The sequence below is a fragment of the Oncorhynchus keta genome, chromosome 12, assembly GCF_023373465.1.
Source record: "Oncorhynchus keta strain PuntledgeMale-10-30-2019 chromosome 12, Oket_V2, whole genome shotgun sequence".
In the NCBI taxonomy this organism is placed as follows: domain Eukaryota; kingdom Metazoa; phylum Chordata; class Actinopteri; order Salmoniformes; family Salmonidae; genus Oncorhynchus; species Oncorhynchus keta.
This window is the reverse complement of record NC_068432.1, coordinates 37,568,851-37,596,751: the sequence shown is the minus strand read 5'-3', so window position 1 is coordinate 37,596,751 and position 27,901 is coordinate 37,568,851. Positions and strand designations below refer to the sequence as shown.

General features: G+C 42.8%; 1 protein-coding gene across 2 annotated transcripts in view; it reads left to right on the top strand.

The window, feature by feature from the left end:
* Positions 1 to 1,648: 1,648 nt before the first annotated feature.
* The window catches only part of LOC118391447 (NAD(P) transhydrogenase, mitochondrial-like), a 71,166-nt gene continuing 44,913 nt past the window's right edge, over positions 1,649 to 27,901 (top strand). The window contains exons 1-9 of one of the 2 annotated variants that reach the window (XM_035782856.2): positions 1,649 to 1,794; positions 4,743 to 4,946; positions 12,480 to 12,709; positions 12,861 to 13,078; positions 13,548 to 13,724; positions 14,657 to 14,844; positions 24,322 to 24,455; positions 24,707 to 24,898; positions 25,181 to 25,334. In XM_035782856.2, the coding sequence (XP_035638749.1) occupies positions 1,698 to 1,794; positions 4,743 to 4,946; positions 12,480 to 12,709; positions 12,861 to 13,078; positions 13,548 to 13,724; positions 14,657 to 14,844; positions 24,322 to 24,455; positions 24,707 to 24,898; positions 25,181 to 25,334 (1,594 nt within the window). In that variant the 5' untranslated portion in view covers positions 1,649 to 1,697. Of the gene's footprint in view, positions 1,795 to 4,194; positions 4,232 to 4,742; positions 4,947 to 12,479; positions 12,710 to 12,860; positions 13,079 to 13,547; positions 13,725 to 14,656; positions 14,845 to 24,321; positions 24,456 to 24,706; positions 24,899 to 25,180; positions 25,335 to 27,901 lie in introns of those variants that run through there. The other variant, XM_035782857.2, reaches the window with a different exon arrangement.

Genomic DNA, 27,901 nt, shown 5'->3' with positions numbered 1-27,901 from the left:
TGGACACACTTGCAGGCGAAGGTAACAAAATACACTGTTTCAGCTGTTATACTGACATTTTCTGTTTGTGTGTATCAGATCAATGCTGTTGAGTTTGTGAGTGACTGATTGACTGTACAATCTGATTTATTGTACATGGGAGGAATCCATAACATTGCTCTGGGATCCGAAAGGAGTATGTCGGTTTCAAGGTCCCAGCTTTGAGAGAAGAAGCCATGTCAGTCACATGCAGAACAAAAATTAATAATGAGTAATGTAAATCATGTTTATATGACTTGTTTGCGTAGCAGTATATAAGGACCGAAAGGGAACACCTTTATTAGAGTTTTCATCAAGCTTGGATTGAGTTTGTGAACCTCTCCGGCCGTGATAATAAAGATGGATTAATTTACATTGAGTTTGAGTCATTAGTGGTGCAGTTCTATAACAACTGTTAAAACGGAGCCAAACATTCACACACAGTTTCTGCTGTTACATAATAATATAATAATAATATATGCCATTTAGCAGACGCTCTGCCCCTCTTATCTATCTCCTCTCCAACAACAGTGAGACTGACTAACAGAGAATGCAGCACTGGACAGCCATGCAGGTGATTTTCCTAGGAATCATCTTTTATACAACCCTGGAGCTGAAATGGACAATCAAAATCATCCTTTGTTGCTCCATTGAATAATACAATTGAAATTGAATATTATATATTGTGCTTTCTGTCCATTATTTTGAAAATGTGTTGTCTTACATGTGTTGTCTTACAGTACAGTTCTCTATGAAGGATGATGAGGGGACCCTGCAGGTTGTCCTACAGGAAAATGGCCCTGAAAAGCTTGTGGAATTATAATCAGGAATCTTACCTACAGCATATCCCACAAGATTTTGGGGCCATTTTGCTGTAGGACAATTCCTGCAGGAGTCCTGTATGTAGTTCTTCAGGAAACAATCCTGCAGGATTTATTTTAGGACTATCTGCAGGATTCATGCATGATTTTTCTCCTGAAGGGCTACCTTTAGGATTCCTGCTGGACCCTGCAGGATTCCTGCAGAAGTGGCCCACAAAATCCTTTGAGATATTTGTTTTCCTGCAGGATTTGTATTTCTGCATTCTGGATTCCAATATGACTTTTTTTTTGTAAGAGATTTAACAAGTGACATCAATCAAGGGATCATAGCTTTCACCTGAATACACCTGGTCAGTCTATGTCATGGAAAGATCAGGTGTCCTTAATGTTTTGTATTTCATGTCTCCCATTCAAATTGTAATTATCCACTGTTGCAGCCTCCACATGGGTAAATGACTGGCCCAGTTTGGAGGGCTTGGCCTACTTAAAAGTGTCCAACAGTACCATCTGCTGTAGACATTAACATCTTACGCCAAACATCCAGACGTCAGAAATACCAACGTCTATATTTTGTATTATTTTTTTAATTACTCACTCTCAAGATAAGAAAAGCCACATCTTATTTCATGTTATATGTTTATGCAACCATGATTTAATTTCTACATTATGTTCCCAATATGATCAAAAGATAAACCCACAATTCAACGTTTTATTATTGAGCACCACTTTGACAAATAAGTATGGAGTAAATCCTTCTATTGTTCATTATGGTGACCACCTCAAAAACGCTTAAATGTCTATTCAAAATTATCTATTTCAATACCCTGGTAGGTAATATGCTGTACTGTTGTTGACTGTATGAAGTGGGCGGTTCTGTCCAATTCATGTAATTTCTTCCGGTTGGAAAGAATTTTCGGCTGTGCTGTGGTTCACAAAATCAAGACAGTCTGCAAAGGTCAGTTGTGTTATTTAAACAAAGCGTATTTATTTTTTAGACCTGTTGGTTTATTTATTTTTTACACACAAACAGCTGTGTTGTGGAAAGTGAAAGCCTCGATGGCCTCCAGTTTGATGCAAAAAAGCTTAGTTTTTGTTTGTTAGCATTTAGCTAGTTTTGCTGCCGAGTCCTTTCATTCAATAAAAAAAGGGAAGTGATGTTCGGCATCTAAATCCGTTCTGAACAGATGGCTTGCTATCTGTCCAGCTAATGCACAGTATTTTGAGGCGAAAACTACAAATGTCATGCATTTTTACACAGCAAATAATCAGTATATGCTAACTATCATAACCCAAATGGCAAATTGGTGCTGTTGCAATGAATGAATGAATGAATTTGATTCTTTTCGTCATTCGCTTTTGTTGGCTCGTGAGATTGCTATGCACGTATGTTTGCATAATTATATTGGTAATATAAACAAATGCCGATTTAACGTATATGTCATAACACTTAAATTCACATCAAAAGCGACATAGGTAGTTAACGTTAAACCAAAGATATCTGGCTGGACTAGCTAGCTAGATAGCTGAACAACAATGGTCAGTAGACGGTTTTGGTTTATTAAGCCTGCCAGGCGAATCATATTGCTGACGTGGTATGTATTTCGGTAGCTAGCTAACGTTAGTTTTTAAATTAAGCCCGGTAATGTTGGTATTCTGAAGAAATGAGGTCACACACAAGTTGAAGTTTACAGTGTGGAAAGGAAACCCACTGTTTCTATGAAATCTGCTTGATCAGCATATAGTGCAATAAATTCAAGTTTAATCTGCAGGTAGCATGTCTGCCTTCATTCAGTAGCTAACTAGCTATGTCAGGACAGAATTTGTAGCATTAGCAAATGCATTCCTCCTTCTAGCACTGAAACTGGTTGGTAAACTAGGCCTAATTAATTGTAAGCCTATACAGTAAACGCACTCTCTCAAGTTCATGGTTTCACAATATCTGACATTTACAGTGCATTCTGAAAGTATTCAGACCCCTTCAATTTTGTAACATTGTTACAGCCTTATTCTAAAATTGATTAAGTAAAACATTTTCCTCAATCTGCACACAATACCCCATAATGACAAAGTGAAAAAAGTTTTTTTCGAATTAAAAAAAGTGTGTATCTATCTACCTTATAGTATTCAGACTCTTTGCTATGGGACTCGAAATTGAGCTCAACTGCATCCTGTTTCCATTGATCATCCTTGAGATGTTTCTACAACTTGATTAGTCCACCTGTGGTAAATTAAATTGATTGGACATAATTTGGAAAGGCACACACCTGTCTATATAAGGTTCCACAGTTGACAGTGCATGTCAGAGCAAAAACCAAGCCATGAAGTTGAAGGAATTGTCTGTAGACCTCTGAGACAGGGTTATGTCGAGGCAGAGATCTGGGGTAGGGTACCCAAACAGTTCTGCAGCATTGAAGGTCTCTAGGAACATAGTGGCCTCAATCATTCTTAAATGGAAGAAGTTTTGAACCACCAAGACTTCCTAGAACTGGCCGCCCGGCCAAACTGAGCAGTCGGGGAGAAGAGCCTTGGTCAAAAGGTTATCAAGAACCCGATGGTCACTCTGACAGAGCTCTAGAGTTCCTTTGTGGAGATGGGAGAACCTTCCAGAAGGACAACTGTCTCTGCAGCACTCCACCTATCAGGCCTTTATGGTCGTGGCCTGATGGAAGCCACTCCTCAGTAAAAGCCACATATGACTGTCCGTTTGCAGTTTGCCAAAATGCACCTAAAGACTCTCAGACCATGAGAAACAAAATTCTCTGGTCTGATGTAACCAAGATTGAAAACTCTGGCCTGAATGCCAAGCGTCACGTCTGGATTAAACCTGGCGCCATCCCTACGGTGAAGCATGGTGGTGGCAGCATCCTGCTGTGGGGATGTTTGTCAGCGGCAGGGACAGGGAGACTAGTCAGGATCGAGTTAAAGATGAACAGAGAAAGAGAAACTTTCCAAATACGGGTGTGCCAAGCTTGTAGCGTCATACCCAAGAAGACTTGATGCTGCCACGGGTGCTTCAACAAAGTACAGAGTAAAGTGTCTGATTACTCCATAATTCATTAAAAATAAATGTAAAAAATAACACATTCTAAACCTGTTTTTGCTTTGTCATTATGGGGCATTGTGTATAGATTGAGGGAAAAAATAAAGTTTTATTAATTTTAGAATAAGGCTTTAATGTAACTGGAAAAAGTCAAGGGGACTGAATACTTTCTGAAAGCACTGTATATAGGATAGAAAGGCACTAAATATCTGGGATCATTATTTTGAATGCTCAAACAACTCTTGCTGAACTGACCTTGTTTTCTGTAATGGTGTACTATCTAATCGATACTGCCTGGAACCCCCTAGGGCCTGAACCACACCAGAGTCTTCCAGTCAAGAGGTTCACTCTGGTAACAGCTCTTATCTCGACACATCAGGCCTCTGAAGTGACTAAGCCAAACATATTACACACATCTACACCGGGTCACCGGACGTTTGTGGACATTATATTTGGAGTGTCCTTGACTGCCTTTCCCCCCCCTTACTTTACAGCTGGATCCCTGTCAATATGAAAGCCTATTACTAGTTGAACTGATATGCTGAAAACAGTTAAACGGGGATATTTGTGACGCTAGCAATGATTTACTTGCAGTATAAGGACAAATATTTTCCTGTTGCTGCATGATTTTAGGTTAAATGGGCATGTCTGTGTATAGCACACTGGGGCACATTCTTATTGTATTAACTACAGAGTTGTGTGTAAAGATAGACCAGCTGAGGCAGTGGTATAGGGGCTTTTGTTTAGGAACAGAGTTGGGCATGCCACGATAGGTCAGTCGGTTTCTCTACTGTTCACAGTTCACTCTCACAGTCTTGCCCCCCTCTTCTCTTTCCCTTGTTGTGGTGTGTGTGTGTTTATAGGAGGAGGTCGATCCGGCTGCACTGCTCCTCCTTGTGTGTCTGCGATGGCGTCGAGCCTTCTGCGTGTGGTGGCTACCAGCTGCTCTGCTCCACTGTTCAGTGGGGTGGCCTGTGTTTCGCTGCAGGCTTGTGCCCGGTCAGTGAAGGCGCCATGCCTGCGCTTCTTCAGGACTCAGCAAGCTCTCAACCGCTGCGCCAGTCCAGGTAACTAGCATAACTACTCTCCCTCCGACAGCACCCAGCACTATGCTACAGTAACCCAGGTAACAGCTTGAGCACAATAGCAATTTCAATGCACATACACACCAATGTAAAACACAGGATTGCCTTCTCTTATGCTTAGTTGATCGTTGATCAAAATGTTATCCATAGATTTTGGACAAACATGTAGCCTATCATCCACAGTCGCCTGCTTACTCAGACAATGGCTGTCTTGGTAGTTGTCCGGAGAGGAAGCATGGCAGGGGCCATTTCTTTTGCCACCTCTTTTTTTGCTTTTGTTGCAACCAACCAAGGTCATATTATAGATACTACAGCGTACACTCACAGGTCTTCCTCTTCCCACCCCCTTCTCTCTTGACTGTGCGGACAGCAAAACCTGCAATTAGAGTCAGAAATGTGATGGGGTGTGTGTCTGTATAGCCAGAATTTGCTGGCTGTTTGCATGTTCCAGCTACTCCACACATTTATTGTTAACAACCTATAGTTTTGGCAAGTCGGTTAGGACATCTACTTTGTGCATGACACAAGTAACTTTTCCAACAATTTTTTTATAGACAGTGAATTTTTAGTGAAATAACATATCACAATTCCAGTGGGTCAGAAGTTTCCATACACTAAGTTGACTGCCGTTAGACAGCTTGGAATATTCCAGAAAATTATGTCATGGCTTTAGAAGCTTCGGATAGGCTAATTGACATCATTTGAGTCAATTGGAGGTTTACCTGTGGATGTATTGCAAGGCATACCTTCAAATTCTGTGTTTCTTTGCTAGACATCATGTGAAAATCAAAAGAAATCAGCCAAGATGTCAGAAAAAAAATGTTGGACCTCCACAAGTCTGATTAATCTTTGGAAGTAATTTCCAAAGGCCTGAAGGTACCACGTTCATCTGTACAAATAATAGTACGCAAGTATATACACCATGGGACCATGCAGCCGTCATATCTCTCAGGAAGTTCTGTCTCCTAGAGATGAACGTACATTGGTGCGAAAAGTGAAAATCAATCCCAGAACAACAGCAAAGGACCTTGTGAAGATGCTGGAGGAAACCGGTACAAAAGTATCTATATCCACAGTAAAACCAGTCCTATATAGATATAGGCTCCAAAACTGCCATTAAAAAGCCAGACTGCACATGGAGACAAAGATCGTACTTTTTGGAGAAATGTCCTCTGGTCTGATGAAACAAAAATATAACTGTTTGGCCATAATGACCATCGTTATGTTTGAAGGAAAAAGGGGGATGCTTGCAAGCTGAAGAACCACATCCCAACCGTGAAGCATGGGGGTGGCAGCTAAAGGTTGACCGATTTTATGATTTTTCAACGCCGATACCGATTATTGGAGAACCCAAAAAAAGCAGATTTCCGATTAATCGGCCGATAAAAAAAAAAAATGTTTTTAAAATCTATTTGTAATAATGACAATTACAACAATACTGAATGAACACTTATTTTAACTTATTATAATACTTCAATAAAATCAATTTAGCCTCAAATAAATAATGAAACATGTTCAATTTGGTTTAAATAATGCAAAAACAAAGTGTTGGAGAAGAAAATAAAAGTGCAATATGTGCTATGTAAGAAAGCTAACGTTTCAGTTCCTTGCTCAGAACATGAGAACATATGAAATCTGGTGGTTCCTTTTAACATGAGTCTTCAATATTCCCAGGGAAGAGGATGTAGTTATTATAGGAATTATAGGACTATTTCTCTCTATACGATTTGTATTTCATATACCTTTGACTATTGGATGTGCTTATTGGCACTTTAGTATTGCCAGTGTAACAGCATAGCTTCCGTCCCTCTCCTCGCTCCTCCTACCTGGGCTCGAACCAGGAACACATCGACAACAGCCACCCTCGAAGCAGCGTTACCCATGCAGAGCAAGGGGAACAACTACTCCAAGTATCAGAGCGAGTGACGTTTGAAACGCTATTTGCGCGCACCCCGGTTACATCGGTTACACCAGCCTCATCTCGGGAGTTGATAGGCTTGAAGTCATAAACAGCGCAATGCTTGAAGCACAGCGAAGAGCTGTTGGCAAAACGCACGAAAGTGCTGTTTGAATGAATGCGTACGAGCTGGTGCCTACCATCGCTCAGTCAGACTGCTCTATCAAATCATAGACTTAATTATAACATAATAACACACAAAAATACGAGCCTTGGGTCATTAATATGGTCAAATCCGGAAACTATCATTTCGAAAACAAAACGTTTATTTATTTCAGTGAAATACGGAACTGTTCAGTATTTTATCTATTTAGTCTAAATATTCCTGTTACATTGTACAACCTTCAATGTTATGTCATAATTACATAAAATCCTGGCAAATTAGTTCGCAACGAGCCAGGCTGCCCAAACTGTTGCATATACCCTGGTTCTGCGTGCACTGAATGCAAGACAAGTGACACAATTTCACCTGATTAATATTGCCTGCTAACCTGGATTTCTTTTAGCTAAATATACAGGTTTAAAAATATGTACTTCTGTGTATTGATGTTAATGGTTGGGTACACGTTGGAGCAACGACAGTCCTCTTTTGCGAATGCGCACGCCATCGATTATTATGCAACGCAGGACACACTAGATAAAACTATTAATATCGTCAACCATGTGTAGTTAACTAGTAATTATGATTGATTTGTTTTTTATAAGATAAGTTTAATGCTAGCTAGCAACTTACCGTGGCTTCTTACTGCATTCGCGTAACAGGCTCCTCGTGGAGTGCAATGAGAGGCAGGTGGTTAGAGTGTTGGACTAGTTAACTGTATAAGGTTGCAAGATTGAATCCCGGAGCTGACAAGGTAAAAATCTGTCGTTCTACCCCTGAACAGGCAGTTAACCCACTGTTCCTAGGCCGTCATTGAACATAAGAATGTTTTCTTAACTGACTTTCCTAGTTAAATAAAGGTGTAAAAAATAAATCGGCCAAAAATACCGATTTCCAATTGTTATGAAAACTTCAAATCGGCCCTAATTAATCGGCCATTCCAATGAACCGGTCAACCTCTAGTGGCAGCATCATGTTGTGGGGGTGCTTTGCAGCAGGAGGGACTGGTGCACTTCACAAAATAGATGGCATCATGAAGAAAATTACTTGCATATATTGAAGCAACATCTCAAGACATCAGTCAGGAAGTTAAAGCTTGGTAGCAAATGGGTCTTCCAAATGGTCAATGACCCCAAGCATACTTCCAAAGTTGTGGAAAAATGGCTTAAGGACAACAAAGGCTACTCAAAGCGTTTGACCCAAGTTAAACAATTTGAAGGCAATGCTACCAAATCTTAATTGAGTGTATGTAAACTTCTGACCCACTGGGAATGTGATGAAAGAAATAAAAGCTGAAATATATAATTCTCTACTATTATTCTGGCATTTCACATTCTTAAAATAAAGTGGTGATCTTAACTGGCCTAAGATGGGGGATTTTTACTAGGATTAAATGTCAGGAATTGTGAAACTGTGTTTAAATGTATTTGGCTAAGGTGTATGTAAACTTCCGACTTCAACTGTTCAATGGGTCTTTCTCCATTCTGATTGTTTTCTACTGTTCAATTCAACTTCAGCCTAAAATAATTTCCTGCATTTCATCAATTTCTTCATTTCCTACACTCATTTGAGATAATTTCAAAAATGTCATGTAGGGCTACTTGGGTGAACTGTCTGAATCATGGAAATATGTTTATTCTAATTCTATTGTTAGACTATAAATAATAGTGGGCACTTTGAATACTGTGTTATTTGACATGACAACTAGTGAAAATGCCAGGGAGGAGTTATTGTGACAGGGTTGGAACCAAAGTGATGGTCAGTGTTTCCTAGAGGACCATATAATCTTTGGCTACATTAAATGTTTCTTCATGTAGCCAACATATTCATGCTTAGCCTATTCCTCTTTGATTTAGAAGATACTGTTGCTCAAACAACATGCTGATTTCGGCCTACACCAACACTGGTATTAGCTAGCTACGTTTGCCCTGACTCAGTACATTTATTAGCTCGCTAGCTAACTAGCGATTCTCCTTAGCTAATGTACCTTATTTACTTAAGTATTCAGACCCTTTGCTATGGTATTTTATATTGAGTTAAGGTGCATCCTGTTAACATTGCAATTATTTGGAAGGGCAAACACCTGTTGAAATAAGGTCCCACAGTCTACGGTGCATGTCAGAGCAATAAACCAGCCATGAGGTTGAAGGAATTGTCCGTAGAGCTACGAGACAGGATTGTGTCGGCACAGATCTGGGGAAGGGTACCAACAAATGTCTGCAGCATTGAAGGTCCCAAAGGACACAGTGGCCTCCATCATTCTTAACCGGAAGAATCACCAAGACTCGTCCTAGAGCGGGCTGCTCTGCTAAACTGAGCAATCAGGGGAGAAGGGCCTCACTCTGACAGAGCTCCATAGTTACTTTGTTGAAATGGGTGAACCAGAAGGACAACTATCTCTGCAGCACCCCACCAATCAGGCCTTTATGGTAGAGTTGCCAGACGGAAGCCACTCCTCAGTAAAAGGCACATGACAGCCCACTTGGAGTTTGCATAAAGGCATCTAAAGGACTCAGACCATGAGATACAAGATTCTCTGGTCTGATGATATCAAAATTCAACTCTTTGGCCTGAATGCCAAGCGTCATGTCTGGAGGAGACCTGGCACCATCCCTACGGTGAAGCGTGGTGGCAGTATCATGCTGTGGGGATGTTTTTCAGCGTCAGGGACTGGGAGGCTAATCCTGATAGATGTATGGAGAGGTCCTTGATGAAAACCTGCTTCAGAGCACTCAGGACGTCAGACTGGGGAAAAGGTTCACCTCCCAACAGTACAACGACCCTAAGCACACAGCCGGGACAAGTCTCAATGTTCTTGAGTTTCCCAGCCAGAGCCCGGACTTTAACCCGATCGAACATCTCTAGAGATACCTGAAAATAGCTGCGCAGCGACGCTCCCCATCCAACCTAACAGAGCTTGAAACGATCTGTAGAGAAGAATGAGAGAAACTCCCCAAATACAGGTGTGCCAAGATTGTAGCATCATACCCAAGAAGACTTGAGGCTCTACCTGCTGCCAAAGGTGCTTCAACAAAGTACTGAGTAAAGGGTCTGAATACTTATGTAAATGTGATATTTCAGTTTTGATTTTAAAATAAATACATTTTCTAACATTTCTAAAATCCTGTTTTTGCTTTGTCATTATGGGGTATTGATGGGGGGGATTTAATCAATTTTTAGGATAAGGTTGTAACGTAACAAAATGTGGAAAAAGTAAAGGGGTCTGAATACTTTCCGAAAGCACTGTAGCTACTAGAACTAACATGTTAGTAACTCGCTACAATCACATGGTACAGTGTAGTCAGAAAGCAGTTTAGCAGTTATACCGGCAGGCCCCGGTGGCAATAAATTAATAAAACCAAAAGCTTACCTTGCCTTGAAATAGTTCCAGTGTTGGACAGCCATAGCCACCTAGCTAACATAGCATCCCTCTTTGTTTGAGCCGGGTGTTTGAGTAGGCTAAACTAGCTAGTTGCATTCAGCTAGCAGAGTGAATACAACCAAATCTAGCTAGCCAGCTCTTGCCCTCTCGCTTTCAGTACTAGATTCATTTTCTGATCCTTTGATTGGATTGACATGTAAATTCATGCTGCAAGAGCTCTGATAGGTTGGAGGACATCCTCCGGAAGTTGTCATAGTTACTGTGTAAGTCTGTGGAACGTACCCAGAGGAGGACGTTCCACACCATGGTGCTACCCAACAGAGTGCTGTTGAGGCTACTGTAGACCTTCATTGCAAAACGGTGTGTTTGAATCAATTATTTGGTGACGTGAATGTATATAGTTTTATCTAAAAATGCAAACTTTTTAAAATGTTTCAATTTTTATCAAATTCACCTAGGATGGTCCTCTTCCTCTTTGGAGGAGTCTCCATTGCATGCCTTAGTGATCTTGTATGTGTAATTGTGCGCTGATGTGTTCGTTTGGTGTGGTTGTAGCTGTACTCTGCAAGTCTTTTTGAGACAGGCCTGTCATGATTGACGTTCTTGGCACTCTGACTGCTGGCAGATGCTTTTCCTGGCAGAGTATCAACTGAAGGGGCCAGGGCGTAGCAGCTATCTGAGAAGACACGTCTGCTAAACACATCTTTACATTGTTGTCTCCATAACTGTCGCTTTCACCTATTGGTGAACCACATCAGCCTTATATCTCTGCCTCATTAACCAGTAGCAGCACTGCTTATCTGATACTTCAATGTCTGATTGATATCTATACTGGAATGCACATTACTGCCAGCAAATCGTCATTTGCTTTCAGAATAACAATTAGAGCTAAAACTCCTGTTCTTGGGGTCAGTCTTGTGGTTCACTCTGCTCTGAGTCAGTATAGGGTGGTGACAGCCAGACATTCCAATGCTGTTTATCTATAGACCAAGAGTGGAAATTTCCGAAGGGGGCATGTGATCTTTCTTACAATGAAGGCAGTAGACACCGTCACAGTAAACTCACTCTTGGTAGAATTGACAAATTGTAGCCTATAAAAAGGTGAAAATGTGATTTTGACCAATGCCCAATGAAGAGTATTATATATATATTTTTGTCGTAAGCAATGGGTCTTTCTTCTTAAGTCATCTATTTATGTTTTGCACTGATAGTAGAATGCATCTACCAGTATCCAAACATGGCCACACAGTTCAGATGGTAGAGGAGGAAGCTTATGTCTTATAAGGAGGATTTGTCACAGACAGTTGAGTGGTTTATTGAACACAGAAGTCTCAAAGGTCTCCAAAGTAGTGTAAAATGTCCCTCTGATTAGCAGCGATTGTTGTAAACTACTGTGCATCATATATCCTACCCCTCCCAATTCCACCTCATTCATGAGTGCAGAGTAACTGATAGGGCAGGGAATTGCCAGGGACCTCACTATGCAATATTATCGCAATGCTTAGGTGCCGATACGATATGTATCACGATTCTAAATGTATTGCTATTCGATATACCAAACATTTCTCACCGTATGTCTGCTACAGAGGGACAAGATGGAGCCACGAGAACAAGTTTTTTTTATCAATCGTGGAAATAAAAGTGCTCAAAACATATTGGCTCACTAATTAAAAAGAAAAATGGACAACAAGCTGAGTTTTGGTGCGACCTTGTGAAAACTATACGATTCGATATATCATTAAATAATATCCCAATATGTAACTATGTAATCCCCCCATCACTAGTAGTAGATATTTAGTTTTAAATTGGTCAACTGTTTTATGAATGTTGAATGCTGTACATAATACGTTTTGAAACCCAAGGCTCCAACTTGATATCATCTTCAGCAAATTGGTAAATTTATTACAATACATGTCAACATATGAAAATGGCAGCACAGCTTCATAATGTGGTATTTCTAGTTTTCTGAATGCGGATGTTTTTAAGATTTACCTAGTTTTCTTCAACATATCTTTACAGGTTACTCTTTGCTGAATGAATAAAACTTACCTTAGAATTGTGTTACTGTTCTTCCAGGTATTCCCTATAAGCAGCTGACAGTGGGTGTACCGAAGGAGATCTTCCAGAATGAGCGTCGTGTGGCTCTGTCCCCGGCCGGAGTGCAGGCCCTTATCAAACAGGGCTTCAACGTGGTGGTGGAGTCTGGGGCAGGAGAGCCCTCCAAGTTCCCCGATCAACACTACATCCAGGCTGGAGCCACCATCAAAGATGTCAAAGATGTCCTGGCCTCTAATGTGCTGGTCAAGGTAAGGGAAGAGGCTGTGTAAGTGATGAAAATAGGGTGGATAGTCATTCAACCCTCTTTTGCTGCCATGGTAACCATTGTATCGCGCAAGGGATTTTTACATCAAACGTCTCTATTGCTTGTCTCTGTCTGTGTTTGTCTGTCTCACTCAGGTGCGTGCTCCCGTCTTCAACCCTGAGCTGGGAGCCCATGAGGTGGAGCTGATGAAGGAGGCAGCCACTCTGTTCAGCTTCATCTACCCGGCCCAGAACCCTGAGCTGATGGACATGCTGTCCCAGAGGAAGGCCACTGTGCTGGCCATGGACCAGGTGCCCCGCGTCACCATCGCACAGGGCTACGACGCTCTCAGCTCCATGGCTAACATTGCAGGGTGAAGACGGTATGGGTGGTGTGAGGGAGGGGAGGGTGGACTCCCAGAGCTGTGCCACTGGCCTTTTTCTTGCTAATGTGCTTTATTTGTGTAGCTTACAATTACAAATGGCTAAATGGTGAGATGATGCTGGAAGACTAGAGAGCCAAGTAAAAGCTGAATCTTCAAAGGTACAAATTTATGTCCAAGACAAGTATTTTGAAATGCAACTAGAATGAACGAGCCTGTGTCTGAGGCAGTTTGTTTTAATGAGGGAGGTTGTCATGTCAGTAAATGGAAAACATTTGTGTTGAATGCACTTCTCTTGGTCAGCTCACTACTGTGTCTGTACAGCTGCATCATCTTGTGTGTGTGTCTCTGTGTGTGTGGTCCACTTGGCAGAGTAAATTGCTTGTGATGTGTTTTGAGGCTGGGTAGACGGGTCTGACAGTATTTGTAATTGGCCATTTTTCTGTCTCTGTGTTTCCAGATACAAAGCTGTGGTGCTGGCAGCCAACAGCTTCGGGCGCTTCTTCACTGGACAGATCACTGCTGCTGGGAAGGTCCCACCTGCTAAGGTGCTGATCATTGGAGGAGGAGTAGCAGGCCTGGCTGCTGCTGGTACTGCCAGATCCATGGGTGCTATTGTCAGGGGCTTTGACACTCGGTGAGTGGGACCACCCAACCCTGGACATTCAGTTATTACTTTACCAATGAAATCACTGGGAGTCAGTCATTGGTTGGTTCATTATCACATTATAGAGCTGCCCCCATATTTGTTTTGAGATTTAATTAATAATTTTTTTTGTCACATGCTTCGTAAACAACAGGTGTGGACTAACAGTGAAATGCTTACTGATGGGTCCATCCCAATAAAGCACAGAGAAAAAGAAAGAAATAATAGGAAAATAATAACAGGAAGAATAAATCCACAATGAGTCACGATAACTTGGTTACATACACGCGGTACCAGGACCGAGTGCAGGGGTACATGTAGGGATAAAGTGAATAGGCAACAGGATAGATGATAAACAGTAACAGCAGAGTCAAAAGAGTTGCTATTTGAAGGGTCATTGCAGGTAGTCCGGGTAGCGATTTGGTTAACTATTTATGGCTTGGGGGTACAAGCTGTTTTTTTAAAAACCCTGATAAAATGTTACAAAGGATTTCTGACCAGATTCCTTCTCCTTTGCTTTTATTTCAACTAACTCACCCCAGATTGGCTGCTGTCTAAGTCTCTTTAGTGGATTTGAAAGTGTGATGTTGCTAATTCTCCAGTTGGTGGTAGTAGCTCCATTACATATGACAACTTGCAGCTCATTGTCTTTAGAAAACTGCAGATTGCTTCCACTTACTTTAAAGGGTGGAATAATGGGATAAAACGCTGTTCTTTACTGTTTTTACTCTCCAGATTCAAAGATTTGAATCTCCCCACCCTGACCATTGTGTAACATTGTTTACTACTTGGAGATTTTACAACAATCATAGACATAGCCTAAGATCCTGCAGTGATGCTTTTGAATGTATCAGGGTCTTTCATTAAGCACACCGTTCCTCTTGCCAGTGCCTTCCATGACATTCCCTGTGTTCCCTCCCCAGAGCGGCAGCCTTAGAGCAGTTCAAGTCTCTGGGAGCTGAGACTCTGGAGGTGGACATTAAGGAGGCTGGCGACGGTCAGGGCGGCTATGCCAAGGAGATGTCCAAGGAGTTCATCGAGGCTGAGATGAAGCTATTTGCTAAGCAGTGTCTGGAAGTAGACATCCTCATCAGCACGGCACTCATCCCTGGTTTGTACAGTGATCTAAGCAACCACACCTCACTACCCCCATCTATCCCCTCCCACAGGGAGATGCCCCCCACTACCCCCATGTTTATGTATTTTTTATTTCACCTTTATTTAACCAGGTAGGCTAGTTGAGAACAAGTTCTCATTTACAACTGCGACCTGGCCAAGATAAAGCAAAGCAGTGCGACACAAACAACAACAGTGTAGTTACACATGGAATAAACAAGCGTACAGTCAATAACACAATAGAATAAGGAAAGTCTATATACAGTGTGTGCAAATGGCGTGAGGAGGTAAGGCAATAAATAGGCCATAGTAGCAAAGTAACTACAGTTTAGCAAATTAGATGATGATGATCAAGTAGAAATACTGGTGTGCAAAAGAGCAGAAAAGTAAATAAAAACAATATGGGGATGAGGTAGGTCGATTGGATGGGCTATTTACAGATGGGCTATGTACAGCTGCAGTGATCTGTTAGCTGCTCAGATAGCTGATGTTTAAAGTTAGTGGAGGGAAATATAAGTCTCCAGCTTCAGCGATTTTTGCAATTCGTTCCAGACGTTGGGAGCAGAGAACTGGAAGGAAAGGCGGCCAAAGGAGGTGTTGGCTTTGGGGATGACCAGTGAGATATACCTGCTGGAACGCATGCTACGGTTGGGTGTTGTTATTGTGAGTTGAGATAGTGAGCTTTACCTAGCAAAGACTTATAGATGACCTGGAGCCAGTGGGTCTGGCAATGAATATGTAGCGAGGGCCAGCCAACTAGAGCATACAGGTCGCAGTGGTGGGTGGTATATGGGGTTTTGGTGACAAAACGGATGGCACTGTGATAGACTGCATTCAATGTGCGGAGTAGAGTGTTAGAGGCTAATTTGTAAATGACATCGCCAAAATCGAGGATCTGTAGGATAGTCAGTTTTACGAGGGTATGTTTGGCGTGAAGTGAAGGAGGCTTTGTTGCGAAATAGGAATCCAACTCTAGATTTAATTTTGGATGGGAGATGCTTAATGTGAGCCTGGAAGGAGAGTTTACAGCCTAGCCAGACACCTAGGTGTTTGTAGTTGTCCACATATTCTAAGTCAGAACCGTGCAGAGTAGTGATGCTGGTCGAAGAAGCATGCATTTAGTTTTACTAGCATTTAAGAGAATTTGAAAGCCACGGAAGGAGTGTTGTATGGCATTGAAGCTCGTTAACAGTGTCCAAAGAAGGGCCAGGTGTATACAGAATGGTGTCATCTGTGTAGAGGTGGATCAGGGAGTCACAATCAGCAAGAGCGACATTGTTGATATATACAGAGAAAAGAGTCGGCCTGAGAATTGAACCCTGTCATACCCCCATAGAGACTGCCAGAGGTCCGGACAACAGGCCCGCCGATTTGACTCACTGAACTCTGTCTGAGAAATAGTTGGTGAGCCAGTCGAGGCAGTCATTTGAGAAACCAAGGCTGTTGAGTCTGCCGATAAGAATACGGCGATTGACGGTCGAAAGCCTTTGCCAGGTCGATGAAGACTGCTACACAGTACAATCTTTTATCGATGGCGGTTATGATATCGTTTAGTACCTTGAGCGTGGCTGAGGTGCACAATTGACCAGCTCGGAAACCGGGTTGCACAGAGAAGGTATGGTGGGATTCGAAATTGTCAGTGATCTGTTTATTAACTTGGCTTTCGAAGACTTTAGAAAGGCAGATTAGATATAGGTCTATAACAGTTTGGGTCTAGTGTCACCCCCTTTGAAGAGGGGGATGACCGCGTCAGCTTTGCAATCTTTAGGGATCTCGGACGATACGAAGGAGAGGTTGAACAGACGGGTAATAGGGGTTTTAACAATGGTGGCGGATAATTTTAGAAAGCAAGGGTCCTGGTTGTCTAGCCCAGCTTATTTGTACGGGTCTAGGTTTTCCAGCTCTTTCAGAACATCTGGTTTTTGGTGAAGGAGAAGCTGGGGAGGCTTGGGCAAGTAGCTGTGGGGGGTGCGGAGCTTTTGGCCGGATTTAAAAAAATATATATATATATATTTTTAACCTTTTTATTTAACCAAGCAAGTCAGTTAAGAACAAATTCTTATTTTCGATGACGGCCTAGGAACAGTGGGTTAACTGCCTGTTCAGGGGCAGAACGACAGATTTGAACTTGCAACCTTCCGGTTACTAGTGCAACGCTCTAACCACGAGGCTACCCTGCCACCCCAGTTGGGGTAGCCAGGAGGAAAGCATGGCCAGATGTAGAGAAATGCTTATTGTGGATTTATCGGTGGTGACAGTGTTACCTAGCCTTAGTGCAGTGGGAGCTGCTAAGAGGTGCTCTTGTTTTCCATGGACTTTAGTGTCCCAAAACTTTTTGGCGTTTGAGCTACAGGATGTAAATTTCTGTTTGAAAAAGTTAACCTTTGCTTTCCTGATTGACTGTGTGTATTGGTTCCTGACTTCCCTGAACAGTTGCATATCACGGGGACTATTCGATGCTATTGCAGTCCGCCACAGGATGTTTTTGTGCTGGTCGAGGGCAGTCAGGTCTGGAGTGAACCAAGGGCTACATCTGTTCTCCCGCAGGGAGACGCCCCTCACTACCCCGATCTATCCCCTCCCTCAGGGAAACGTCCCTCACTACCCCCATCTCTTTGTCCTCTTAATCTACTGGCTTTACTTTCCCTTTACATCTTAAGCTGCACTGCAGTCCTCCTGGTCTGATCTGTTTGTGTTCTGGCCTACTCACACCATTGTCATCAAACAGTTTGTCTTCAGAGCAGGAGATCTGGCAACCAGGCTATTGTCACCCCTGATTTCACCCATTTGTTTTGTTCTACCTCAATCATGTATGAAATGCATGTATTGCTATGGTCAGCTCTCATCTGTCCAATCCTCTGAGACACTAAGCTGCTTTAAGGCTCCATCAGCTCAGTTACCTATTGTAGTTAAGGTAGTGTTTAGGTCCTATCCATCTGGTTAACTCTGCCCCTCAAGGCTGAGTTGATATTATTCCGTTCCTGTAGCAGCCTATAACAGACCACAGAGGCACCATATAGATATTGCTATGATCAAATCAAGCTTTGTAAACAGCTCATTTCAGACATGGAATGCAACTCAATGTGATAAAAAAAAAAACATGATACAAAAGAATAGCAATAAAAACTGAACGACTAAATAGCACACAAGGAAAAGCAAAACTCTACATTCTCATCCCTTGTTTACATTGGTTGACGGCTGTGATAAGATATGCAGCCGTACAGTGCCTTGCAAAAGTATTCAACCAACTTGGCGTTTTTCCTATTTTTGTTGCATTACAACCTGTAATTTAAATGGATTATTATTTGGCGGAGATTGGAGTATCTGTCCATAGGACCACTTTAAGCCGTACACTCCACAGAGCTGGGCTTAGGCCACAGAGCTGTGGCCAGAAAAAAAGTATTCCAGAGATTTGAGACTGGGACGGAGGTTCACCTTCCAGCAGGACAATGACCCAAAGCATACTGCTAAATCATCACTCGAGTGGTTTAAGGGGAAACATTTAAATGGCACGGAATGGCCTAGTCAGAGCCCAGACCTCAATCCAATTGAGAATCTGTGGTATGACTTAAATATTGATGTACACCAGCGGAAGCCATCCAACATGAAGGAGCCGGAGCAGTTTTGCCTTGAAGAATGGGCAAAAATCCCAGTGGCTAGATGTGCCAAGCTTATGGAAACATACCCCAAGAGACTTGCAGCTGTCGTTGCAAAATGTGGCTCTACAAAGTATTGGCTTTGGGGGGAGTGAATAATGCTCAAGTTTTCCGTTTTTTTTCTTTGTTTCACAAGAAAAAATATTTTTGCATCTTCAAAGTGGTAGGCATATTGTGTAAATCAAATGATACAAACTCCCCCCCCCCCAAAAAAAAATCAATTTTAATTCCAGGTTTTAAGGCAACAAAATAAGAAAAATGCCAAGGGGGGTGAATACTTTCGCACGCCACTATAGTTATCAAATCAAATCAAATGTATTTATATAGCCCTTCGTACATCAGCTGATATCTCAAAGTGCTGTACAGAAACCCAGCCTAAAACCCCAAACAGCAAGCAATGCAGGTGTAGAAGCACGGTGGCTAGGAAAAACTCCCTAGAAAGGCCAAAACCTAGGAAGAAACCTAGAGAGGAACCAGGCTATGTGTGGTGGCCAGTCCTCTTCTGGCTGTGCCAGGTGGAGATTATAACAGAACATGGCCAAGATGTTCAAATGTTCATAAATGACCAGCATGGTCGAATAATAACAAGGCAGAACAGTTGAAACTGGAGCAGCAGCATGGCCAGGTGGACTGGGGACAGCAAGGAGTCATCATGTCAGGTAGTCCTGGGGCATGGTCCTAGGGCTCAGGTCAGTTGAAACTGGAGCAGCAGCATGGCCAGGTGGACTGGGGACAGCAAGGAGTCATCATGTCAGGTAGTCCTGGGACATGGTCCTAGGGCTCAGGTCCTCCGAGAGAGAGAGAAAGAAAGAAGGAGAGAATTAGAGAACGCACACTTAGATTCACACAGGACACCGAATTAGGACAGGAGGGGTACTCCAGATATAACAAACTGACCCTAGCCCCCCGACACAAACTACTGCAGCATAAATACTGGAGGCTGAGACAGGAGGGGACAGGAGACACTGTGGCCCCATCCGAGGACACCCCCGGACAGGGCCAAACAGGAAGGATATAACCCCACCCACTTTGCCAAAGCACAGCCCCCACACCACTAGAGGGATATCCTGAGACAAGGCTGAGTATAGCCCACAAAGATCTCCGCCACGGCACAGCCCAAGTGGGGGCGCCAACACAGACAGGATGACCACAACAGTGAATCAACCCACTCAGGTGACGCACCCCCTGCAGGGACGGCATGAGAGAGCCCCAGTAAGCCAGTGACTCAGCCCCTGTAATAGGGTTAGAGGCAGAGAATCCCAGTGGAAAGAGGGGAACCGGCCAGGCAGAGACAGCAAGGGCGGTTCGTTGCTCCAGAGCCTTTCCGTTCACCCTCCCACTCCTGGGCCAGACTACACTCAATCATATGACCCACTGAAGAGATGAGTCTTCAGTAAAGACTTAAAGGTTGAGACCGAGTTTGCTTCTCTGACATGGGTAGGCAGACCGTTCCATAAAAATGGAGCTCTATAGGAGAAAGCCCTGCCTCCAGCTGGTTGCTTAGAAATTCTAGGGACAATTAGGAGGCCTGCGTCTTGTGACCGTAGCGTACGTGTAGGTATGTACGGCAGGACCAAATCAGAGAGATAGGTAGGAGCAAGCCCATGTAATGCTTTGTAGGTTAGCAGTAAAACCTTAAAATCAGCCCTTGCTTTGACAGGAAGCCAGTGTAGAGAGGCTAGCACTGGAGTAATATGATCAAATTTTTTGGTTCTAGTCAGGATTCTAGCAGCCGTATTTAGCACTAACTGAAGTTTATTTAGTGCTTTATCCGGGTAGCCGGAAAGTAGAGCATTGCAGTAGTCTAACCTAGAAGTGACAAAAGCATGGATTAATTTTTCTGCATCATTTTGGACAGAAAGTTTCTGATTTTTGCAATATTACGTAGATGGAAAAAAAGCTGTCCTCGAAATGGTCTTGATATGTTCTTCAAAAGAGAGATCAGGGTCTAGAGTAACGCCGAGGTCCTTCACAGTTTTATTTGAGACGACTGTACAACCATTAAGATTAATTGTCAGATTCAACAGAAGATCTCTTTGTTTCTTGGGACCTAGAACAAGCATCTCTGTTTTGTCCGAGTTTAATAGTAGAAAGTTTGCAGCCATCCACTTCCTTATGTCTGAAACACATGCTTCTAGCGAGGGCAATTTTGGGGCTTCACCATGTTTCATTGAAATGTACAGCTGTGTGTCATCCGCATAGCAGTGAAAGTTAACATTATGTTTTCGAATAACATCCCCAAGAGGTAAAATGTATAGTGAAAACAATAGTGGTTCAAAACGGAACCTTGAGGAACACCGAAATTTACAGTTGATTTGTCAGAGGACAAACCATTCACAGAGACAAACTGATATCTTTCCGACAGATAAGATCTGAACCAGGCCAGAACATGTCCGTGTAGACCAATTTGGGTTTCCAATCTCTCCAAAAGAATGTGGTGATCGATGGTATCAAAAGCAGCACTAAGGTCTAGGAGCACGAGGACAGATGCAGAGCCTCGGTCCGATGCCATTAAAATGTCATTTACCACCTTCACAAGTGCCGTCTCAGTGCTATGATGGGGTCTAAAACCAGACTGAAGCATTTCGTATACATTGTTTGTCTTCAGGAAAGCAGTGAGTTGCTGCGCAACAGCCTTCTCTAAAATGTTTGAGAGGAATGGAAGATTCGATATAGGCCGATAGTTTTTTATATTTTCTGGGTCAACGTTTGGCTTTTTCAAGAGAGGCTTTATTACTGCCACTTTTAGTGAGTTTGGTACACATCCAGTGGATAGAGCGCCATTTATTATGTTCAACATAGGAGGGCCAAGCACAGGAAGCAGCTCTTTCAGTAATTTAGTTGGAATAGGGTCCAGTATGCAGCTTGAAGGTTTAGAGGCCATGATTATTTTCATCATTGTGTCAAGAGATATAGTACTAAAACACTTGAGTGTCTCTCTTGATCCTAGGTCCTGGCAGAGTTGTGCAGACTCAGGACAACTGAGGTTTGGAGGAATACGCAGGTTTAAAGAGGAGTCCGTAATTTGCTTTCTAATAATCATAATCTTTTCCTCAAAGAAGTTCATGAATTTATCACTGCTAAAGTGAAAGTCATCCTCTCTTGGGGAGTGCTGCTTTTTAGTTAGCTTTGCGACAGTATCAAAAAGGAATTTCGGATTGTTCTTATTTTCCTCAATTAAGTTAGAAAAATAGGATGATCGAGCAGCAGTAAGGGCTCTTCGGTACTGCACGGTACCATCTTTCTAAGCTAGTCGGAAGACTTCCAGTTTGGTGTGGCGCCATTTCCGTTCCAATTTTCTGGAAGCTTGCTTCAGAGCTCGGGTATTTTCTGTGTAACAGGGAGCTAGTTTCTTATGAGAAATGTTTTTAGTTTTTAGGGGTGCAACTGCATCTAGGGTATTGCGCAAGATTAAATTGAGATCCTCAGTTAGGTGGTTAACTGATTTTTGTCCTCTGGCGTCCTTGGGTAGGCAGAGGGAGTCTGGAAGGGCATCAAGGAATCTTTGTGTTGTCTGTGAATTTATAGCACGAGCTTTGATGGTCCTTGGTTGGGGTCTGAGCAGATTATTTGTTGCAATTGCAAACGTAATAAAATGGTGGTCCGATAGTCCAGGATTATGAGGAAAAACATTAAGATCCACAACATTTATTCCATGGGACAAAACTAGGTCCAGCGTATGACTGTGACAGTGAGTGGGTCCAGAAACATGTTGGACAAAACCGATGAGTCGATGATGGCTCCGAAAGCCTTTTGGAGTGGGTCTGTGGACTTTTCCATGTGAATATTAAAGTCACCAAAGATTAGAATATTATCTGCTATGACTACAAGGTCCGATAGGAATTCAGGGAACTCAGTGAGAAACGCTGTATATGGCCCAGGAGGCCTGTAAACAGTAGCTATAAAAAGTGATTGAGTAGGCTGCATAGATTTCATGACTAGAAGCTCAAAAGATGAAAACGTCATTTTCTTTTGTAAATTGAAATTTGCTATCGTAAATGTTAGCAACACCTCCGCCTTTGCGGGATGCACGAGGGATTCTTTCAGTAATGACTGGAATGGAGGTGGTCTTTATCCTAGTGAGATTGCTAAGCCGAACACCGCCATGTTTAGTTTTGCCCAACCTAGGTCGAGGCACAGACACGGTCTCAATGGTGATAGCTGAGCTGACTACACTGACTGTGCTAGTGGCAGACTCCACTATGCTGGCAGGCTGGCTAACAGCCTGCTGCCTGGCCTGCACCCTATTTCATTGTGGAGCTAGAGGAGTTAGAGCCCTGTCTATGTTGGTAGATAAGATGAGAGCACCCCTCCAGCTAGGATGGAGTCCGTCACTCCTCAGCAGGCCAGGCTTGGTCCTGTTTGTGGGTGAGTCCCAGAAAGAGGGCCAATTATCTACAAATTCTATCTTTTGGGAGGGGCAGAAAACAGTTTTCAACCAGCGATTGAGTTGTGAGACTGCTGTAGAGCTCATCACTCCCCCTAACTGGGAGGGGGCCAGAGACAATTACTCGATGCCGACATCTTTCTAGCTGATATACACGCAGAAGCTATGTTGCGCTTGGTGATCTCTGACTGTTTCATCCTAACATCGTTGGTGCCGACGTGGATAACAATATCTCTATACTCTCTACACTCGCCAGTTTTAGCTTTAGCCAGCACCATCTTCAGATTAGCCTTAACGTTGGTAGCCCTGCCCCCTGGTAAACAGTGTATGATCGCTGGATGATTAGTTTTAAGTCTAATACTGCGGGTAATGGAGTCGCCAATGACTAGAGTTTTCAATTGGTCAGAGCTAATGGTGGGAAGCTTCGGCGTCTCAGACCCCGTAACGGGAGGAGTAGAGACCAGAGAAGACTCGGCCTCTGACTCCGACCCGCTGCTTAATGGGGAAAACCGGTTGAAAGTTTCTGTCTGCTGAATGAGCGACACCGGTTGAGCTTTCCTACAGCATTTCCTTCCAGAAACCGTGAGAAAGTTGTCCAGCTGCGGGGACTGTGCCAGGGGATTTATACTACTATCTGTACTTACTGGTGGCACAGACGCGGTTTCATCCTTTCCTACACTGAAATTACCCTTGCCTAACGATTGCGTCTGAAGCTGGGCTTGTAGCACAGCTATCCTCGCCGTAAGGCGAGTACAGCGACTACAAATAGTAGGCATCATGTTAATGTTACTACTTAGCTTTGGCTGTTGGAGGTCCTGACGAATCGTGTCCAGATAAAGCGTCCGGAGTGAAAAAGTTGAGGAAAAAATAAATAAATATATGAACGGTAATTAAAAAGTGAAAACCGTAAAGTTGTCAGGTAGCAAAATACGTTGGCAACAAAACGCACAGCAACTCGAAAAACAAGCCTGCAAGTTGTGAGGTTATGAATGACATTCTCCTCTCCACTGACTTCATGTGCCCTAGGGCATGTTGTCCTGTCCCCTATACTAATGCTACTGTCCTGTTGCTTGGAGAGACCGACTCCTTTTGTCTGGTTGACACCAGCCCACCCTAGCTTGATCAGTACTGATGTCTTCTGTTCTGACCAGTTCGACATGATTTTGAGAGTTTCTCTGTGTTCTCATGAGATCTGTTGACTTGAAAGCTAGTGTAAAGATCAGAAGAGACCTGAACATTGCCTAGAGTAAACCGAGAACAACAAACTGCAATTTGTTTATTTGCCAGGGTTAGATTCATTGTCATTTAAATCCATATTTGAAGACTTTATTGTACAGAAGGCTGAATAGAGGTCAGCTGCTGATAGAGCACCCTGTTGGTACTGCAGACAAGACCCCTTTGTCACCATGGTGATGTGTCCTGTCGCCAGGTCGCAAGGCTCCCATCCTGATCACCAAGGATATGGTGGAGAGCATGAAGGATGGCTCTGTGGTGGTGGACCTGGCTGCTGAGGCTGGAGGAAACATTGAGACCACGGTGCCTGGAGAACTGTCTGTACACAAGGTCAGATGGGCCTGTCCACAGTTGCTTATCATTATTACCTTCAATTTCATTATCACTGTTTTCCCTTGTGATGTTGTGGTGAACCGGCTCCTTATTGTCAGTCATTTTGTGTTTGGTTTCCCTAGCACTGAAATCATACCACCAGGTCACCTTGTTGCAGTATTGTAATTCAGTCCCATTTTAACCGGTCAAAGTGAGAGTGCACAATTTTGGTCTTCAATAAAATAATGGCTTATGTGATTTGTTCTTAGGGTGTGACCCACATTGGCTTCACCGACCTTCCCAGCCGCCTGCCCACCCAATCCAGCACCCTGTACTCAAACAACCTGACCAAACTCATCCGTGCCATCAGCCCTTCTACTGAGAACTTCAACTATGAGGTCAAGGAGAAGTTTAACTACGGAACCATGGACCATGTCATCAGAGGATCTGTTGTCATGCAGGTGAATCATCTGGGTTAAATGGGTTTGGTTTCCTTGGTTATCTGTTTTTAAATGTTAAATGTTAAATGTTAGATAAGACTGGTTAATTAGATAATGTTGACACTATACTCTAGTTCTACAGTTGACAAATTAAAATAGTCTTTGTTGGTTTGTTTGGTGATAATGAAGTGTTTTGATAGTGTTTGGTGAAAATTAAACTTTGATCTCAAATGTACATCCATGCATGGTTGACTTTTGTTTGTTTGGCGTTCTCTATGATTTCCACCTTTCTATCTGGTGCAGAATGGAACCAACCTCTTCCCAGCTCCTCTGCCCGATAACATCCCAGTGGCAGCCCCTCCCAAACCCAAGAGCAAGCAGGAGTTGGCTAAGGAGAAGGCTGCTGCCGTGTCCCCCTTCAAGGCTACCCTAACCACCGCTGGCATGTACACTGGAGGTGAGACACATCATTACTGACTGCCTAGACACTTCATTCATTTATACTTACAGTGCCTTTAGAAAGTATTCACACCCCTTGAATTGTTCCACATTTTGTTGTGTTACAGCCTGCATTTAAAATGGATTACATTGAGATGTTTTGGTCACTGGCCTACACACAACACCCAATAATGTCAAAGTGGGATTATGTTTTTCAAAATGTTTACAAATGAAAGGCTGATATGTCTTGAGTCAGTAACTATTCAATACCTTTGTTAGGGCAAGCCTAAATAAGTTCAGGAGTTAACATTTGCTTAACAAGTCACATAATAAGTTACATGGACTCAATAGTGTTGAACACATATTTTAGAATGACTACCTATTCTCTGTACCCCACACATACAATTATCTGTAAGGTCTCTGTCGTGCAGTGAATTTCAAACACAGATTCAACCACGAACATCAGGGAGGTTTACTAATGCCTCGCAAAGGGCACCTATTGGTAGATGGGTAAAAATAAAAAGCAGACATTGAATATCTGTTTGAGCATGTTGAAGTTATTAATTAAATTATGGATGGGGTATCAATATACCCAGTCACTACAAAGATGCAAGCATCCTTACTAACTTGGTTGCCGGAGAGGAAGGAAACAGCTTAGGGATTTAACCATTAGGCCAATGCAATGGTGACTTTAAAGCCGTTAGTTTAATGGCTGTGATAGTAAACTGTAGTTACTCCACAATACTAAGCTAACTGACAGAGTGAAAAGAAGGAAGCCTGTACAGAATACAAATATATTCCAAAACATGCATCCTGTTTGGCACTAAAGCCACTAAAGTAATACTGCAAAAATGTGGCAAAGCAATTTAACTTTTCATCCTGAATACAAAGTGTTATGTTTGGGGAAAATCCAATACAACACATTTACTGAGTTCCACACTCCATATTTAAGCATAGTGGTGGCTGCATCATGTTATGGATAAGGACTGCTTGTAATCATTAAGGTCTGGGGAGTTTTTCAGGATAAAAATAAACGTAATGGAGCAAAGAACAGGAAAGATGCTTTCCACCAGACACCGGGAGATTAATTCACCTTTAAAGCAGGACAATAACTTTAGCACAAGGCCAATTCTATACTGGAATTGCTTACCAAGACGACAGTGAATGTTCCTTAGTGGCCGAGTTACAGATTTGACTTAAATCTGCTTGAACATCTATGGCAAAACTTGAAAATGGTTGTCTAGCATTGATCAATAACCAATTTGACAGAGCTTGAAGAATTTTGAAAATAATAATGGGAAAATATTGTGCAATCCAAGGGTGCAAAGCTCTTAGAGACTTACCCAGAAAGACTCACAGCTGCCAACAATGTATTGACTCGGGGATGTGAATACTTACGTAAATTAAGTCAGTTGTTTACTTAATTATAATGTAAGGGGATTAAAATGGCTGACATCGCAGAAAGCAGAGGATGCAGAACAACCCTGGCTGTCAGGATAATGGCCCCTAAACTGAGCGGTGTCACGAGTCTCTCTGAGCTCCTATGGTGGTCTCGCTCTCCTCACAACGACCTGGGTTAACAGGACTATGGCGGGTGGGTTAAAAGCAGCCCGTTAATGTTTTATTACCACATTCATTACATTGTTACGTTCTCTACTAACACACGCACAAGTCTTTCTGCATATCTGACTTATGTGGGAAAGGTGAGCTGTGACCCCATTCTGAGAGCAGCAACAGTCGTGATCAGACATAAAAGCTACTCTGAACAGAAATGTTTCTATTGGTTACAGACAAGGCAGGCAGGAACTGTCGTCTCTGTTCTGTTCTAAAATCACATCAAAGAGATCCAGAGAACACGTCCTCCTTCCCCAACAGTCAGATAAATGAGCCACAAACTGTGTTTACACCCTGAGATTAACAAACGGGCACATTCATCTTCCTGTTCTTTCTTGAGTGAGTTTGCTCCGTATCTCCCTGCTGAAGCCAAGGAAGGTGCTGCTTGACCATCGTGATGTCCTGACCACCGGATCAGCCATGCGAGAAGCCAGAGAGGAGGAGATCCCCTTTGAAATTAGGATTGGTCACCTAATTAGAGCTCAACCTAACCTAACATGCCCCCTCCCTCCCTGTCTCTCAGCTCAAACCACCACCAGCAGCCCCTTAGTGCCAGGAAACTGGGACTAATAAAATGTGGGATGTCGAGCCCTCCCTCCGCCTGCTGTGTCTGTCTGAAGTAGTGCTGTAGCTGTTTCCCACAGACACTTGCTCTGGTAGTGGCGACTGGAGACAGCAGGCCTGTAAACCCCGTTCACACGTTCCTCCAAGCAGCTCGTTTTAGGTTGGCTGTGGTCGGCGCGTCGTGTACCACCACCATACTTGGGTTGCTGTCTAATTGCGCCTAGATAAATTGCTAACGGCAACGTCTGTCTCTTGTCCTCACTTAAGAAAATTAGTAGACATCAGAAAGAGTCAGCATTTCTACTCTATAATGTCTAGTGTGCCTCTTAGGACATGGCCTAATTCAATACCTTATGACGATCAATGATTATAATTGTATTTGTTTTGCATTTGAATTGGTAAAAAGCC